Here is a 17,725-nt window from a genome sequence, read left to right as displayed (position 1 = left end):
CACGTTAAGTTTGAGGTGTCGGCAGGACATCCAAGCAGAGATGCCCTGAAGGCAGGAGGAAATATGAGATGACAGAGAAGGAGAGAGATCAGAACTGGAGATGTAGATTTGGAAATCATCCTCAGAGAGATGAAAGTTGAAGCCATGGGAGTGAATGAGTTCTCCAAGGGAGTGGGTGTAGATGGGGGTTAGAAAGGAAACATTCTAGCACTTGCGTATATGTTAATATATTGATAGCTATACACATCAAACTATATCTACTACTTCATTCACATATTTATTTCTCCAACCTACTTTTGCTATGACCAGTTGTAGCCTTATTCTCCCTCCTCTTTCCTCTCATTATAAGTCATCTGTGTCTGTCTTACTCCCTCCTAAGAATGTAAGCTCCCTGCGGGTAGGGAACATGTGTTCTGCTCTACTCTCCCCAGCATTCAATACAGTGCTTTGCACCCGATAGGCACTAGATAAACATGATGGATTGACTGATTGATGAAAACGTTTTACCAATATGTGCAAGCCTTGGAGTAGTAATAACAATTAATAATGAAGATAGTAATTGTTAAGCATTAGTATGTGACAAGCACAAGGTTATCAGGTTGGACATAGTCCCTGTCCCCGCTGTCCCTTACAGTGTGGGTGGGAAGGAATAGGAATTGATCTCCACTTTACAAATTGAGGTGCAGAGAAATGAATTGGCTTACCCAAGGTCACACAGCAGATGAGTGGCAGACCCGGAATTAGAACCCCGGTCCTCTGACTCCCAGGCTTGGGTTCTTTCTGCTAAGCCATGCTGCTTCACTAGATCCAAGATAATCAGATCAGTCACTGTCCCTTTCCCACAGGGGGCTCACAGACTTGGAGGGAAAGCAGTGAACTCATCCCTAGAGAAGGAGCAGGCATAGCATAATGGACAGAGCACCGGCCTGTGAGTCAGAAGGTCATGGGTTCTAATCCCGGCTCTGCCACTTGTCTGCTGTGTGACCTTAGGCAAGTCACTTCACTTCTCTGGGCCTCAGTTACCTCATCCGTAAAATGGGGATTGAGGCTGTGAGCCCAACGTGGGACAAGGGACTATGTCCAACCTGATTTGCTTGTATCCACCCCAGCACTTAGTACAGTGCTTGGCACATAGTAAGCACTTAACAAAAACCATAATTATTATTATTAGTGAATAGAGCATAGGGCAGGGAGTCAAGGGACCTGGCTTCTAATTCTGGCTCCACCGCTTGTCTGCTATGTGACTTTGGGCAAGTCACTTCATTTCTCTGTGTCTCAATTAACTCATCTGGTAAATGGGGATTAGGACTGTGAGCCCTACCTGAGACCGGTACTGTGTCCAATCTGATCAATTGATCGACTGTGTTTAGCCAATTTCTTAGTCAGTTAAAAGCCAGTAGATTAAAAAACAAAATGCCCTTCCAGGGCAAATGCTTCTCCAACAAGTTCTTCCAGGATCTGACATGATACCCCCAGGCATTAGGCCAGCTGTGGGAAGGAATTGTTATTGGTGATTTTATCTCATCTACCCCCACCTAGATTGTGAGCCCCACAGGAGGTAGGGACTCTCTCTGGTCTGTTATGGTTGTATCTGCCCCAGCCCTTAGGACATAGTTATGGAATGTATCAAGCGCTAACTACCCAAACGACCACCTGGAGAGTCCTGGATTCTTTCACTGCTCTTCTGGAGGAATAAGAGTTACTGTCACTGGGGCTGGGTCAAGGACTCTTCCTCCAGGCAACAAAGGGGTGGGCGAAAAAGACCTTTCTGGAAAATGTACTGTGGAAGCCAGACTGAGCAGTCTTTGGCAGAAGAGACTTAAAATTAGCTCCCCGAGGGGAGAAATCATGTCTCCGTACTCTATTGTACACTCCCAAGCATTTAGTATGGAGTTTTACACCAAGTAAGTGCTCAATAAATACTATTTATGCACTGGTTGACTGATTAGTACTTAAGTCCCCCGTACATATCTTTAAACTCTACTGCTTCTCCCTACCTGTAATTTATTTTAGTGTTTGTCTTCCCTGCTAGATTGCGAAATCCTTGAGGGCAGGACCGTGTCTACTCTCTTGTATTCTCCCAAGAGCTTAGTACAGTGCTCCACCCACAGTGAGCCCTCCATCAATCACTGGTATTTATTGAGCGCTTACTGTGTGCAGAGTGCTGTGCTAAGCACTTGGGAGAGTACAATATAATAGAGTCGGTAGACATGTTCCCTGCTCACAATGAGCTTACAGTCTAGAAGAATTGATGGATTGACTGATAGGGAGAACACTTGATTGCTGCATGAGGAAAACAGGCATCTGCTCTCTTGGAGCTCAACGTGTCTTGACCGAAAGCAGTTCAGCAAAACAGCATGGCCTAGTGGAGAGAGCCCAGGCCTGGGAGTTAGAAGGACCTGGGTTCTAATCCCGGCTCTACCACTTGCCTGCTGTGTGACTTTGGGCACGTCACTTAACTTCTCTGTGCCTCAGTTACCTCCTCTGCAAAATGGGGATTAATACTGTGAGCCCCATGTGAGACAGGGACTGAGTCCAAAGTGATTTGCTTGTAACCATCCCAGGGCTTAGCACAGTGCCTGGCATGTAGTAAGTGCTTAACCAAATACCATTATTATTATTATTGTTATTCTTAAGGCAAAGAGACAAAGGAGAAAACAGCACTAGGCACTACAAACAATAAAGACAACCCAACAAAGGATAGCCTGTGTGATGGCAAATTGTAGCCACACTGGCCTCCAATCACCCATTGGTGAATTTCATGGTCACTGACATCTTAGAGAAGCAGAATGGCATAGTAGATAGAGCACAGGCCTGGGAGTCAGAAGGTTGTGGGTTCTAATCCTGACTCTTCCACTTGTCTGCTGTGTGACCTTGGGCAAGTCACTTTACTTCTCTCTATCTCAGTTACCTCATCTGTAACATGGGGATTGAGACTGCAAACCCCATGTGGGATAGGGACTGTGTCCAATCTGATTTACTTGTATCCACTCCAATGCTTAATACAGTGTCTGATACATAGTAAGTGCTTAACAAATACTGTTATTATTATTATTATCTTCTTTAAGCACCAAGAACAAATATAAATGTATATGTATTTATATACACATATAAAAATGATAGAACATGGGACTGGGAGTCAGAAGGGCCTGGGTTCTAGTCTCAGCTCTGCCACTTGTCTGTTGTGTGACCTTGGGCAAGTCACTTCTCTTTTCTGGGCCTCAGTTTCCTCATCTGTAAAATGGGGATTAAAACTGTGTGCCCCTTGTGGGGCAGGTGCTGTGTCCAACTTGATTCTTTTGTATGTACTCAAGCACTTAGTACAGTGCCTGGCACATGGTACGTGCTTAACAGATACCCCCCCCCTAAAAAAAAGCTGACCAAGAAAACGTGTGTTGGCCACGAGGCCAATATCTCTGCGGACAACTCAGCCCCGGGCCAGGCCAGAACTATGAGTCAATCAGTCAATCAAGTGTATTCATAGAGCACTATACTCAGTGCATGGAAGAGTGCAATAGTAGACATGGTCCCTGTGTTCAAGTAGCTCACCATCTAGCATGAGAGTCAGACACTGAAATAGTTTACAGAGATGTTTGGAGGAATGGACAAAGATTTGGGAGCAGATGGTCTCAGGCAACCCAGCAAGGGTGCAAGCGAGAGGGCAGTCGGGCCACAACGAAAGCTCTTCCAGCTATAGACGTTGACACTGGAGGCCAGTAGCGTAATGTCAACTGGTTCAGGGACTGACCAGGTCTGGCTGAAGCAGCATGGCTAAACAGAAAGAGCTCAGGCCTGGGAGTCAGAGGACCTGGGTTATCATCCCGACTCCTCCATTTGTCTGCTGTGTGACCTTGGGCAAGTCACTTGAGTTCTCTGGGCTTCAGTTCCCTCATCTGCAAAATGGGGATTCAATTCCTGTTCTCCCTCTGCATAACAATAATAATAATTGGGGTTAAGCACTTACTATGTGCCAGGCAGTGTACCAAGCTATGGGGTGGATACAAGCAAATCGGGTTGGATACCATCCCTGTCCCATGTGGGGTTCACAGTCCCAATCCCCATTTCCCAGATGAGGAAACTGAGGCCCAGAGAAGTGAAGTGACTTGCCCAAGGTCATATAGCAGACAAGTGTCGGAGGGGGGATTCGAACTCATGACCTTCTGACTCCCAGGCCCATGCTCTATCTGCTACACCATGCTGCTTCTTCCATGACTGTGAACAATATGTGGGACCCAATGATCTTGTATCTACCCCAGTAAACCCCAGCGTTTAGTAGAGTGTTTGGCACATAATAAGTGCTTAAGGAAAACCACAAGTAATTAATTGGGTGGAGTAGAGTATTTTGGCAAATGATTTTATGCGGGGGAAACTCCCATTTGAGGCCTGAATTTGCAGGGAACCCCTTTCCCCCAAGATACTTGGCACCAATCTAACGTTAGGATGTTTGCCTGGTGTATTCTAATACCCTAGCAGTTTTGCCTCCTTCTCTTGCTTAGGGAACCCTAACCCCAGAACCTCAACTACCTGGCAGATGACATTTCAGGGTTTTCAGCCCACCCCCACCCCCTTACTATACGGCTGTCCTGGATGCTTGGAGAACACAAAGGCCCAATCAAACTGATAATGCTAACTTGGGGGAAAAACAGTATTACACTATTTTGTTACAACCTTACTGTACAGACAGTCTGCTTATGATTGGGAAGATAAATTGCCCCGAGGGGGAGAAACAAGCCAAAAATATACACTTCTCTCTGCTTGAGGTGGATGTGAAGAGTTGAAGACCAGACTTATCATTATTATTACATTGTGGTATTTATTACATTTGTGGCAGCGCTTACCCTGTACTGTACTAAATGCTGGAGTAGGGGAAAGATAATCAGACACACAGTCCACATCCCAACCTGGGCTCACAATCAAAGAGTTCAGTAGAGCAGGTATCTTAGCCCCATTTTACAGTTGAGGAAACTGAAGCCCTGAGAGGCCTAGTGACATGCCAGGTTCATTCGGTCGATCAGTGGCAGAACTGGGACTAGAACCCAGGTATCCTGACTCCCAGCCCTTTCCACTAGGCTTCTTGTGTTCCCACCTGTGTTCAGAAGCAAAGAAACAATCTAAATTGCAATCCTCAATCCATAGTGGATAAGAAGAACCAATTAGAGTAGATAAGAACAGAGCAGTCTCTCTGACTAATCAAGAGTCCCAACTGAAGATTCAAATAAAAATGTCGGAAGGCAACTTGTCTTACTGGAAAGAGTATAGGATTGGGAGTCAGAAGGTCTGGGTTCAAATCCCGGCTCTGCTACTGGCCTGCTTTATGATCTAGAGAAAGTCACAACTTCTATGAGCCTAGGTTTCCTCATCTGTAAACCGGGGATAAGATAGATTGAGGGCTCTTTGGAAGACAGGGACTGGGACCAATTTGTTAAGCTTGTGTCTACCCTGGTACTTAGCACATAGGAAGCAATTGAACAATCAGTGATATTTATTGAGCACTTACTGTGGGCGAAGCACTGTACTAAGCCCTTGGGAAAGTACATTGCAATAAAGGGGTAATTGGGATCCCAACCCACAAGGAGTTTACAATCTGCAGTCTAAATTTACTCCTAGTAAATGCCCTAATTTATTACTTTTATTATTGTTATCATTATTGTGCTTTTCTTAGCATTTCTGGGTAATTACAATAAAAATCACTAATCAAAAATCCCCTTTCACTGGGTTCAAAATGAAGGTGCTTTATGTGGCCATTCAACAACCAGTGTGTGGGGTTTTGTTTTTGTTTTTATGCTGTTTGTTAAGCACTTACTATGTGCCAGGCACTGTAGTGAGCCCTGGGGTAGATACAAGGTAATCAGGTTTGACATAGTCCATGTCCCTTGTGGGGCTCACAGTCTTAATCCTCATTTTACAGATGAGGTAGAAGTGACTTTCCCAAGGACTGTTGTTGTAGTCCCAGGCAGATATGATCAGGAAAGGCAGGAAATGAGTACTCTGCTCCCTTGTGCCATTTTCTCACAGGTGATGAACACAGTGTATGGAAAACATGGGGCCTCATTCTGCCTTGGGCAGACTTGATCCAAGCGTTAACAGTCCTTGACAAGGAGACTGTTTTGATTTTTCTAGAATAAAAGACAAATGGGTTTTTCTTTATCGAATTATGAATGTAGATGCATTGCAACAAAAGCAATATTAAGTATTCATTAAAATTCCACAAATAATACATCACTATTCAGTATTCTCTCCAGCAAGTGGCTGTAGAGGGGTTTAACCTGATCATGATGCATTCACTGTAGCCTGTCTTCATGAGGAGCTGGGGGATTTCCAAACCTGTACAGATGCACTCGCATAGCATTAAAAAGATTCTTTTTGTTGCCCGTGAATATGAAACAACTCAAATATTTCCACTACATTTCAGCATAAGATGAGCTGCTATAGAATATGCCACAGAAAAAGTTCATCCATAATCCTTGTAAGTAACCACGATGAATTTCCAATCCAGTCCATCATTCATTCATTCAATCATATTTATTTCATTTATTGAGCATTTACTGTGTGCGGAGCACTGTGCTAAGCACTTGGGAGAGAGCAATACAATAATAAACAGATGCATTCACATTAGAGTGTTTACATTTCCACTTATTTTTGACTAGGATGACTGGTATTGTTCTAATGGTATTTGATAAGCACTTACTATGTGCCAGGTACTGTAATAATAATAATAATAATAACTATGGTATTTGTTAAGTGCTTACTGTGTGCTACGCATCGTACTATGTGCTGGGGTGGATACAAGCAAATCAGGTTGGACACAATCCCTGTCCCACGTGGGGCTCACAGCCTCAATCTCTGTTTTACAGATGAGGAAACTGAGGCACAGAGAAGTGAAGTGACTTGCGCCAAGGTCACACAGCAGACAAGTGGCAGAGCTGGAATTAGAATGCACAACCTTCTGACTCCCAGGCCCATGCTCTATCTACTATGCCATGCTGCTTCCCATGTATAGATACAAGTTAACCAGGTTGGAAGCAGTTCATGTCCCACATGGGGCTTAATCCCCATTTTACAGGTGAGGTAACTGAGTCCCAGAGAAGTGAAGTGATTTGCCCAAGGTCACACAGCAGACAAGTAGCAGAGCCAGGATTAAAATCCAGGACGCCCTGACTCCCAGGCCCATGCTCTATCTGCTAGGCCATACGGCTTCAATATTTGGATATTGAAGTCCAAATTCCTGTGATCAGTTGCGAACACTTAAATCTCCTTTTTAAAAAGCAAGACCTGTCATCCCTTATTCTGAAACTAATGAATCCATTCAGTCATCTTCCCAATCACATTAGACATCCATCAATTAGTCAATTGTATCCTCCCTTTTAGACTGTGAGCCTGCTGTTGGGTAGGGACCGTCTCTAAATGTTGCCAACTTGTACTTCCCAAGCACTTAGTACAGTGCTCTGCACACAGTAAGCGCTCAATAAATACGATTGAATGAATGAATGAATCTACTGACTTCCTACTGTGTGCCGAGCACTGTACTAGGCACGTGGGAGAGTCCAGCAGAGTTGAGAGGCTGCCTTCAAGACACTTACAATCCAGTAGGAACATCAGGGGCCTCCTGATTGACTGCCATTTTATCATATTTGCCTTAAAGCACAACCATTTACTTGAATTGAAGTTGTATGTTATACTTTTATTCTTCCAGATGCAATTATCAGTACTCTCTTGGAAACCCCCAGGCCTCCAGCTCCCTGTTGTAGGACTAAAAATGAAACCAAAATCATATAGATTATTTGGAAGTATTTTATGTGAGAATCAGCCTCTCCTGAAAAGAAAAATGAAAGGCAGTTTTAATGACTAAGGAAAGAATTTTATAAATGTAATTCTCCTGTTAGAACTCAAGTTCAATTATGTCTAAAAATTCTGAAGTTTCTGTTTTCACTTAAAAGCACATTAAAACATTTACTGAAAACAGTGGGTTAGCCTAAATATAGAAAGTATAATATTTATTCACAATGTTTGAAATGTTATCTTAAACTAAACACAAGCCCCAAAACCTCCTGAATGACATTGTAGCAATATTCTGCCAAACAAACCCTGAAAGGGGGAAAGGATCACTGATGGTAGAATTGGAGGATTCCTGATTTGAAAAGATTTCAATTTCTGACATGATACCTCTGCGTTTGGGGAATGTAAGAGAAGCGGTGTTGCCTAGTGGAAAGAGCCCGGGCCTGGAAGTCTTCACTTCTCTGTGCCTCAGTTTCCTCAGCTTTCAAATGGGGGATTCAATGCCTTTTTGGGGAATTGAAGGAGTGCTGAGATAGTACAGTGCTCTGCACACAGCAAGGGCTCAATAAATGCTGTTGATTGACTGATTGGAAGAGATGCTTTGCCTTTCAGCATTCAGTCTATCCACAGCTTGTGAAGAGTCACCTGCACTGGCAGTACGTAATCCCTGCTCTGCCAATTGTCTGCTCTGTGTGACCTCAGGCTAATCACTTCACTTCTCTGTGCCTCAGTTTCCTCAGCTTTCAAATGGGGGATTCAATGCCTGTTCTCCCTCCTACTTAGACTGTGAACTCCATGTGGGATGGGAACTGTGTCCAACCTGATTACCTTGTATCTACACTAGTATTTAGAACAGTGCTTGGCACATAGTATGTGCTTAAAAGTATCATAATTATCATTATTATTAATATTTTCCTCATTAATTATTATGTTTAGCACCTGTATCCCCCTCACACCTGCAGACCATCCACCCATTCTGATCAAGTACCCACCCAAAAAAGTCCACTGATCCAGACATACCAGCAATATGGTGGCAGGAACTCATGGGGCAGGCTGGGTAAAAATTGGAGTCACAAGGGAAACAGCATCACTTAGTGGATAGAACCCGGGCCTGGAAGTCAGAAGGTCATGGATACTAATCCTGGCTCCTCCATGTGTATGCTGTGTGAACTTGGGCAAGTCACTTCACTTCTCTGGGCCTCGGTTACCTCATCTGTAAAGTGGGGATGAAGAATGTGAGCCCTATGTGGGACAAGGATTGTGTCCAACCCGACTAACTTGTAACTACCCCAGCACTTAGAACAGTGCTTGGCACATAGTAAGCACTTAACAAGTACCATAATTATTATTATTAAGTTCGCTCACAAGTTTCTCGTGAATGCAGTTGGGGAATCCTGGGTTCTTCCCCACTAAAGCAAATGGAGGGACAGAGGCGTGTGGGCCTAGTACCCGGCTCAGCCCAGGGATGAATGAATAGGTCCAGGGGCAGTAAAGGGCAAGGAGGGAATTGGAGTTTTTGGCCACTACCTGTCTCTTTTCAGCTCCTACCTCTGCCTGACGCCCTGCCCCCTCCCCCCACCCATCTCCTATTCTTCCTTCTCCTTTAGACTGTAAGCCCCCAGTGGGCAGGGAACATGTCTACCAACTCTGTTGTCTTTTTCCAAGCTCTTAGTACAGTCCTCTAGACTGTAAGCTCATTATGGGCAGGGGACATAATAATAGTAATAATATGAATTATGGTATTTGTTAAGCCCTTCTATGTGCCAGGCACCGTACTAATCACCGGGGTGGATACAAGCAAATTAGGTTGGACACAGTCCCGCTAGGGCTCACAGTCTTCATCCCCTTTACAGATGAGGTAATCGATGCCTGTACATATGTATATATGTTTGTACATATTTATTACTCCATTTATTTTACTTGTACATATTTATTCTATTTATTTTATTTTGTTAATATGTTTTGTTTTGTTGTCTGTCTCCCCCTTCTAGACTGTGAGCCCGCTGTTGGGTAGGGACCGTCTCTATATGTTGCCAACTTGTACTTCCCAAGCGCTTAGTACAGTGCTCTGCACACAGTAAGCACTCAATAAATATGATTGAATGAATGAATGAATGAATGGATGCCCAGAGAAGTGAAGTGACTTACCCAAGGCCATACAGCAGACAGTGGCGAAGCTGGGATTCAAACCCATGACCTTCTGACTCCCAGACTCGTGCTCTATCCACTCCACCATGCTACTCGTCTATGTTTACCAAATCTGTTATAGTGTACTTTCCAGTGCACTGCACACAGTAAGCACTGAGTGAATACAATCGATTGACTGTGCTACACACAGTAAGCATGCAATCAGTACTGATGATTGATTGCACGAATGATCCTACCAAGAGGTCTGGAGTCCAGCCCAGTAGGAAAATCCTTCTGACTAGGGCCACTTCAGGATTCTGAAGCTGTTGATGTCCTCAGAGCCTCTGGACTAATGCACTTAGTCCTAGGCATGACCCACTGAGCCTCGCTGCTGAGCTGACCCTCAGAGAAATCCCATCCCATGCTGGACTTTGAATTTTCTTTTTACTTGGCACCTGATGGACCTGGAGTAGGTTCTGAAATGGCTCCGTATGGCTTAATGGAAAGAGCCCAAGCTTGGGAGTCAGAGGTCATGGGTTCCAACCCCGGCCACGCCACTTGGCAGCTGTGTGATTTTGGACAAGTCAATTCACTTCTCTGTGCCTCAGTTACCCCATCTGTAAAATTGACTATAAGCCCCATGTGGGACAACCTGATTACCTTGTATCTACTCCAGTGCTCATAACAGTGCTTGGCACATAGTAAGTGCTTAACTATTATTATTATTATTATTATCATTATCATTATTGGAGCCCCCTGCCCTCATTAGACCCAGGCCATGTGCCACCATCTGACGTCACAAAGGTGAGCTTTCTCTAGAGGAAAGTGAGAGGAAGCAGCATAGCCCAATGGATAGAGCATGGGCCAGGTATCAGAAGCGCCTGGATTTTAATCCCATCTCAACCACTTTTCTTTTGGGTGACTTTGGGCAAGTCACTTAACTTCTCTGGTCCTCAGTTCCCTCATAAATCAGTCGTATTCATCGAGCACTTGTTATGTGTTGGGCACTGTACTAAGCGCTCGGGAGAGTACGATACAGAATTAGCAGATGTATACCCTGTCCATAATGAGCTTACAGTCTAGCAGGGGGAATCTCATCTATACAATGAGGATTAAGACTGTGAGCCCTATGTGGAACAGAGACTGTGTCCACCCTGATTAACTCATATCTACCCCAGTGCTTAATACATAGTAAGCACTTAACAAATACCATTAAAAAAGAAAAAGCCCATCAGGGCTCATTTGAGAAAGGACTTTAGCTTTCCCCAAAGACCCCAGTTTAACCATTTTTCTCAGCCCATTTTTGTTTGTCTTCCACTGTCCAGATCTTGGTGCAAGGCAAGAATCCGGGAATCGCCTGGAGGTACACGTTTCCCAAGGTGGCGAACGGGACGAAAACAGCCGCCAAAAGGCACACCTACTTCTGGGTACAAGTGCCATCAGATTGCTCGGTCTCCTGTGGTGGAGGTAAGTTCCTTTCCACTTTCTGCCTCTCCACGAGAATATTTCTTTCCTTTTTCAGCAGGAAGTATAAACCGGTTTTGATCTGTCTCTTTTTCTACATCCCCACTTCCTCGTTAGTGAACTGATCAATCGATTGCATTTATTGAGTGCTTACTGTGTACTACTTCAGCAGGAGAGTGTGCTATAACAGAGTTGGTAGACATCTTCCCTCCGCACAATGAGTTTACAGTCTAGATGGGGAGACAGGCATTAGCATAAATGATAGATATGGGTATTAGCGCTGTGGGGCTGAGGGTGGGGTGAATAAAGTGTACAAATCCAGGTTCAAGGGTGGCACAGAAGGGAGAGGGAATAGGAGAAATGAAGACTTAGTCAGGGAAGGCCTCTTGGAGGAGATGTGATTTTAATAAGGCTTTGAAGGTGGGGAGAGTGATCGTCTGTCAGATATGAAAGGGAAAGGAGTTCCAGGACAGAGGCAGGACATGGGCGAGGGGTCATCAGCGAGATAGATGAGATCAAGGTACAGCACTGGTGTTAGAGAAGCAAAGAGAGCATGCTGATTTGTAGTAGGAAATCAGTGAGGTAAGATAGGAGGGGGCAAGGTGACTGAGTGCCTTAAAGCCAATGGCAAGGTACCACAGCCCAAGATGGGAGGATGGGTAGAGCCAAGCCTTGTGAGAACATGTATAAAGAAACGTTCCGAAGGGCAAGTGTGAAATGTTGGTACCAGGCTGGAGCATTGTATTGTTCTGGGAGCACCATAGGAGAATCCAGAACAGAAGGTGGTGACACTGAGAAATTGCCATCCTCTCCAGCCCTTCATTTAGAAAATCTAATTTAAACCTAACATTTAGAAAATCATCTTCCTTTGAACAAGTCAAACTGTTATATTCAACACCATAAGGAAGGACAGGATCTCAGACTGTAAACGAGGCCTTGGGACGTAGCCAGACCATGGCATCAAGCAGGGCTCCTTCCATCACCCCTTTGCTTGGCGGGATCTGGTAGGGGAACCAACGGGTGACAGCAGGTTACCCAGGCCGCAGCTCTATGGAGCGCTGAACTGGGGAAACTGTCAGCAGGGTGGACAGAAGAAATGGCAGTTGGCAGCAGAAGACAGGTCAGCTTCAAAGGCAGTAGTCAGAAACAGGCAATTGTCCTAGAGCAGAGGCTCCGGAAGATTGCAGCACCAAGAGGGAGAAAAGAAAACAACAGGAGGCACTGTGGCCAACAAATGCAACAGTGGAGCCAAGGGCAATCTTTTGGGGCCCACAGAGATGAAGCAGAATCTGGTACTTATATATCTAGAAGTCCGTATATGTATGTAGAGTCCCACACTGGAGCAGGGAAGCACTATAAAGAAGCAGTGTGGCTTTATGTCAGAGATCATGGGTTCTAATCCTGACTCCGCCGCTTGTCAGCTGTGTGACATTGGGCAGGTCACTTAACTTCTCTGTGCCTCAGTTACCTCATCTGTAAAATGGAGGTTAAGACTGTGAGCCCCATGTGGGACAACCTGATTACATTGTATCTACCCCAGTGCTTCAAACAGTGCTTGGCACATAGTTAGTGTTTAACAAATACCATCATCATCATCATCACTCTAGATTTTGCAGCAAACAGGCGCCTCAAGGTAGAGGGGGTTTGAAAGGCAGAATTTGCATTTCTGCCCACGGTGGCTGTTCCCTTAGAGATAGATGGTCAGCCATTCCCAGATGGGGAATGTTGTCGCTTCCAAGTCCGAGGCTGCGTCCATCCCATTGGCCAAAATAAACCCAGAGCCAGGCAGATTCAAACCATGGCAGCTGATGGCTTGCTCACCTCTGTCCTAGTGGCAATCCTGGCCCCGCCAAGTGGCAGGAATGGCAGAATAACATTTGCTTTACTAAAGAAGTATGAGGGGAACCTGTTTGCTTTAGGTAACTGTTGGGTTTCTTTCATGGCAAGAGCGGGTGGAGGGTGGGGGGAATGAGAAGAAAGACATTCTGTAAGATCGAAAAATCGGTGCCTTTGGACAGAAAACAATTTACTCTTCCATAAAATTTTTCATTTCCTCCTTGCTATTAATACAGCATTTTAACTCTGAATTAGAACTCTCAATTTCTCCTGCTTTGGGGATCCTTCATTACCAGGAAAATGGCCACAGAAGAACCCCAGTAATGTAGTGCTTGTTGCAAAGTTGATTCTGTGCCAAACTCCAATCGAATCTATATATGGGATTCTGTAATATGGTTTTTGACCCTGGAAATAAAAAAAAATTAAAAAATTCCAAATAAATGACTCCAAGGCATTGAATGAGTTTCCTGGAATTGAAGTACCTGGTCCAGTAAGACCCGGAGGAGCGTTTACCTTGTGTGCAAGGAGCAGGCTATTTGATTTTAAAGACTTTTGCATTGGAAAATTCCTTGGGTTTCCCCTGAATCTGCCCAAGGCTAGACTGACATGCAGCACCTTACTAACCTTCGCAGGAATTGGTTAATGAGTTAACATTGTCAGGGCCCTGAAGAAATTGCCAGATTCGCTATGGCTGTTACAACTGAAGCTATTTGCTCTGGGCTGTCCCAGCCAATGAGTAGGACATCATGAGAGAGAGAGAGAGAGAGAGAGAGAGAGAGAGAGAGAAAGTGGGAGAGAGAATGAAAATGAATGAGTGAATGAGTGAATGGTGGCTTTGATCTGTAGAGGATAAAGGATGAAAGTGTCAACAAGAGAACTTCCAGGTTGGAGTGTTTGATTTTCCTTGAAAGCTTCAAGGACCGGAGACTGGACAATTGAGAGGCAGCAAAGAAGTCCTGATAACCACCACTTTGGGGAGAGGCAATGAGGAAGGACATGGGTCTGGGAGTCAGAGGACCTGGGTCCTAATCCCACCTCCACCACTGGCCTGCTGGGTCATTTTAAGCAAGTTACCTCATTTTTCTGGGCCTTGGTTTCTTCATGGATAAAGGGGAGGCTAAAATACCCACCCTCCCTACCTCTAAGGGACAAGTTTCAGACTCAATACCCACAGCTACACCAGAGCTTAGTAAATGTCAGTGAACCTTGGCTTCACTGACTCCGTCCTCACCTGGTTCATTCATTCATTCATTCAATCGTATTTATTGAGCATTTACTGTGTGCAGAGCTCTGTACTAAGCGCTTGGGAAGTACAAGTTGGCAACATATAGAGACGGTCCCTACCCAACAGCAGGCTCACAGTCTAGAAGGGGGAGACAGACAACAAAACAAAACATATTAACAAAATAAAATAAATAGAATAAATATGTACAAATAAAAGGAATAAATAAATAGAGTAATAAATATGTACAAACATATATACATATATACAGGTGCTGTGGGGGGGGGAAGTAGGGTAGGGGGATGGGGAGGGGAGAGGGGGAGAGGAAGGAGGGGGCTCAGTCTGGGAAGGCCTCCTGGAGGAGGTGAGCTCTCAGTAGGGCTTTGAAGGGAGAAAGAGAGCTAGCTTGGCGGATGTGCGGAAGGAGGGCATTCCAGGTCAGGGGGATGACGTGGGCCGGGGGTCGACGGCGGGACAGGCGAGAACGAGGCACAGTAAAGAGATTAGTGGCAGAGGAGCGGGCTGGGTTGTAGAAGGAGAGAAAGGAGAATGATTCTTCTCTTATCTCTCTGGCTGTTCATTCTCAGATTCCTTCGCAGGCTCCTCCTCCCCCTCCCATCCCCTAACTGTAGAGGTTCCTCAAGGGTCAGTTCTTTGTCCCCTTCTATTCTCCATCTACACTCACTCCCTTGGGGAACTCATTTGCTCCCACGGCTTCAACTATCATCTCTATGCAGATGACACCCAAATCTATATCTCCTCCCCTGTTCTCTCTCCATCCCTCCAGGCTCACATCTCCTCCTGCCTTCAGCACATCTCTACTTGGATGTCTTCCCACCATCTAAAACTCAACATGTCCAGGACTGAGCTCCTTATCTTCCCTCCCAAACCCTGTCCTTTCCCTGACTTTCCCGTCACTGTGGACAACACAACCTCCTTCCCGTCTCATGAGCCCACAACCTTGGTGACATCCTTGACTTCGCTCTCTCATTCACCCCACATATCCGATCCATCACCAAAGCCTGCCGGTCTCACCTTCACATCGCCAAGAACTGCCCTTTCCTCTCCATCCATACCACTACCATGTTAGTACAATCACTCATCCTATCCAGACTGGATTACGGCATCAGTCTTCTTTCTGACCTCCCAACCTCCTGTCTTTCCCCACTTCAGTCCATACTTCACTCTGCTGCCCAGATTATCTTTCTACAGAAACGTTCTGGGCATGTCACCCCACCCCCCTCAAAAATCTCCACTCTCAACCTCCGTATCAAACAAAAACTCCTCACTATTGGCTTCAATAGCCAATATTGCCCCCTCTTACCTCACCTCCCTTCTCTCCTTCTACATCCCAGCACATACACTCCGCTCCCCTGCCTCCAACCTCCTCACTGTGCCTCGCTCTCACCTGTCCCTCCATCAACCCCTGGCCCATGTCCTACCTCTGGCCTGGAACACCCTCCTGCCTCAAATCCACCGGTCACTCTTCCCCCCCTTCAAAGCCCTACTGAAGGCTTATCTCCTCCAAGAGGCCTTTGCAGACTAAGCCCCTCTTTTCCTCAGCTCCCCCTCCCCTTCATGTCACCCCAACTCACTCCCTTTGTTCTACCCCTCCTCCCCCCCACAGCACTATATATGTACATATCTATAATTCTATTTATTTATATTAATGCCTGTTTACTTGTTTTGACGTGTATATGTCTATAATTCTATTTATTTATCTTGATGCCTGTTTACTTGTTTTGATGTCTCTCTCCCCACTTCTAGACTGTAAGCCTGGTTTGGGCAGGGATTGTCTCTCTTTATTGCTGAATTGTACTTTCCAAGCTCTTAGTACAGTGCTCTGCACACAGTAAGTGCTCAATAAGTACAATTGAATGAATGAATGAAATGTCATAAATCTAAGTGGAGGAGCTGGGCACTCCATGTGGGCATGGCGCCTGTCTCAGGCTTTCCGCCGTACCACAGGAAGAATTCCTTTCCCCCGCTGCCGTAGTCTTGCACTTCCTTCTCAGATCCTTCCAGACTATCATCATCATCATCATCATCAATCGTATTTATTGAGCGCTTACTGTGTGCAGAGCACTGTACTAAGCGCTTGGGAAGTACAAGTTGGCAACATATAGAGACAGTCCCTACCCAACAATGGGCTCACAGTCTAAAAGGGGGAGACAGAGAACAAAACCAAACATACTAACAAAATAAAATAAATAGAATAGATATGTACAAGTAAAATAAATAAATAAATAAATAGAGTAATAAGTATGTACAAACATATATACATATATACAGGTGCTGTGGGGAAGGGAAGGAGGTAAGATGGGGGGATGGAGAGGGGGATGAGGGGGCAAGCAGTGGCTGCCAGCACAGTTCTCTGGACTAGGAATCTTGGGAAGATTTTCTGCTGATTAGGAATCTCTCCAAGGATAGGGAGCTCAGAGCCTAGGAGGACAAAGCTCTCTTCTGGAGCTTCCCCTTAGCTGAACAATCCCACCAAATGGCAAAATCAGTTGATAAGTATTCCAAGCGCAGACGGAAGAGGGCTCCAGTCCAATGTTTTTAAATGATATTTGTTAAGCACTATGTGTCAAACACTGTTCTAAGTGATGGGCTAGGTACAAATTAATGAGGTCAGATATATTCCCTTTCCCGGATGGGGCTCGCAGTCTAAGTAGGAGGGAGAAGAATTATCCCCATTTTACAGTTGCAGAAACTGAGGCACAGAGGAGTTAAATGCCTTGCTCAAGATCACACAGCAAGCAGTTGGCAGAGCCAGGATTAGAACCCAGGTCCTTCTGACTCCCAGACCCATGCTCTCTCCACTAGGCCCTGCTGTTTCCCTTCCCACTTTGGCAGGGAAGCTGCTGTTTATGATCAGAGTGCTACATACATCTCCAGTGTGATAAGCCTTTCACTGAGCTGAAGCCTAAACAGTCCACGAGTGACATTTTTTGAATGTAAGACACTATCAGTGGTGCTTTCTTCAAATATAAAGGACAACTACATATAACAAGACATATATTTCCTGCCTTACAATCTAATGGGAGAGGAGACAGGCCTACAAAGATTATTTACAGAGCGTGAAAGCATGTTTATCAGCAGGCCAAAATAAAATCTGTTTTGCTGGATTGCTAGCAAGAGGAGGATTACTGCTAGTCTTCTGAGTGAAAAGTCAACAGGGAAGGAGTTTGTACATAGGCTTTGTTCTTAGCTGATCAGGTGCTGGTGTGAGTTTCCTGATTGACTTCTCATCTGACTGATTGACAGCTGCTGCCTGAGGATACTTGGAGCTCTCTCCAA

The 17,725-nt window shown here is 45.1% G+C and overlaps 1 protein-coding gene across 1 annotated transcript in view; it reads left to right on the top strand.

Annotated features, from left to right (window-relative positions):
* Positions 1 to 17,725, top strand: part of ADAMTS18 (ADAM metallopeptidase with thrombospondin type 1 motif 18) — a 187,193-nt gene that overhangs the window by 141,107 nt on the left and 28,361 nt on the right. The window contains exon 17 of the mRNA XM_038771822.1: positions 11,229 to 11,370. Coding sequence (XP_038627750.1) covers positions 11,229 to 11,370 — 142 coding nt within the window. The remainder of the gene's footprint in view (positions 1 to 11,228; positions 11,371 to 17,725) is intronic.

Source organism: Tachyglossus aculeatus, chromosome X1 (assembly GCF_015852505.1).
Source record: "Tachyglossus aculeatus isolate mTacAcu1 chromosome X1, mTacAcu1.pri, whole genome shotgun sequence".
NCBI classification, from domain to species: Eukaryota; Metazoa; Chordata; class Mammalia; order Monotremata; family Tachyglossidae; genus Tachyglossus; species Tachyglossus aculeatus.
The sequence above is the reverse complement of the archived record's forward strand: the minus strand, read 5'-3'. Positions and strand labels throughout refer to the sequence as shown.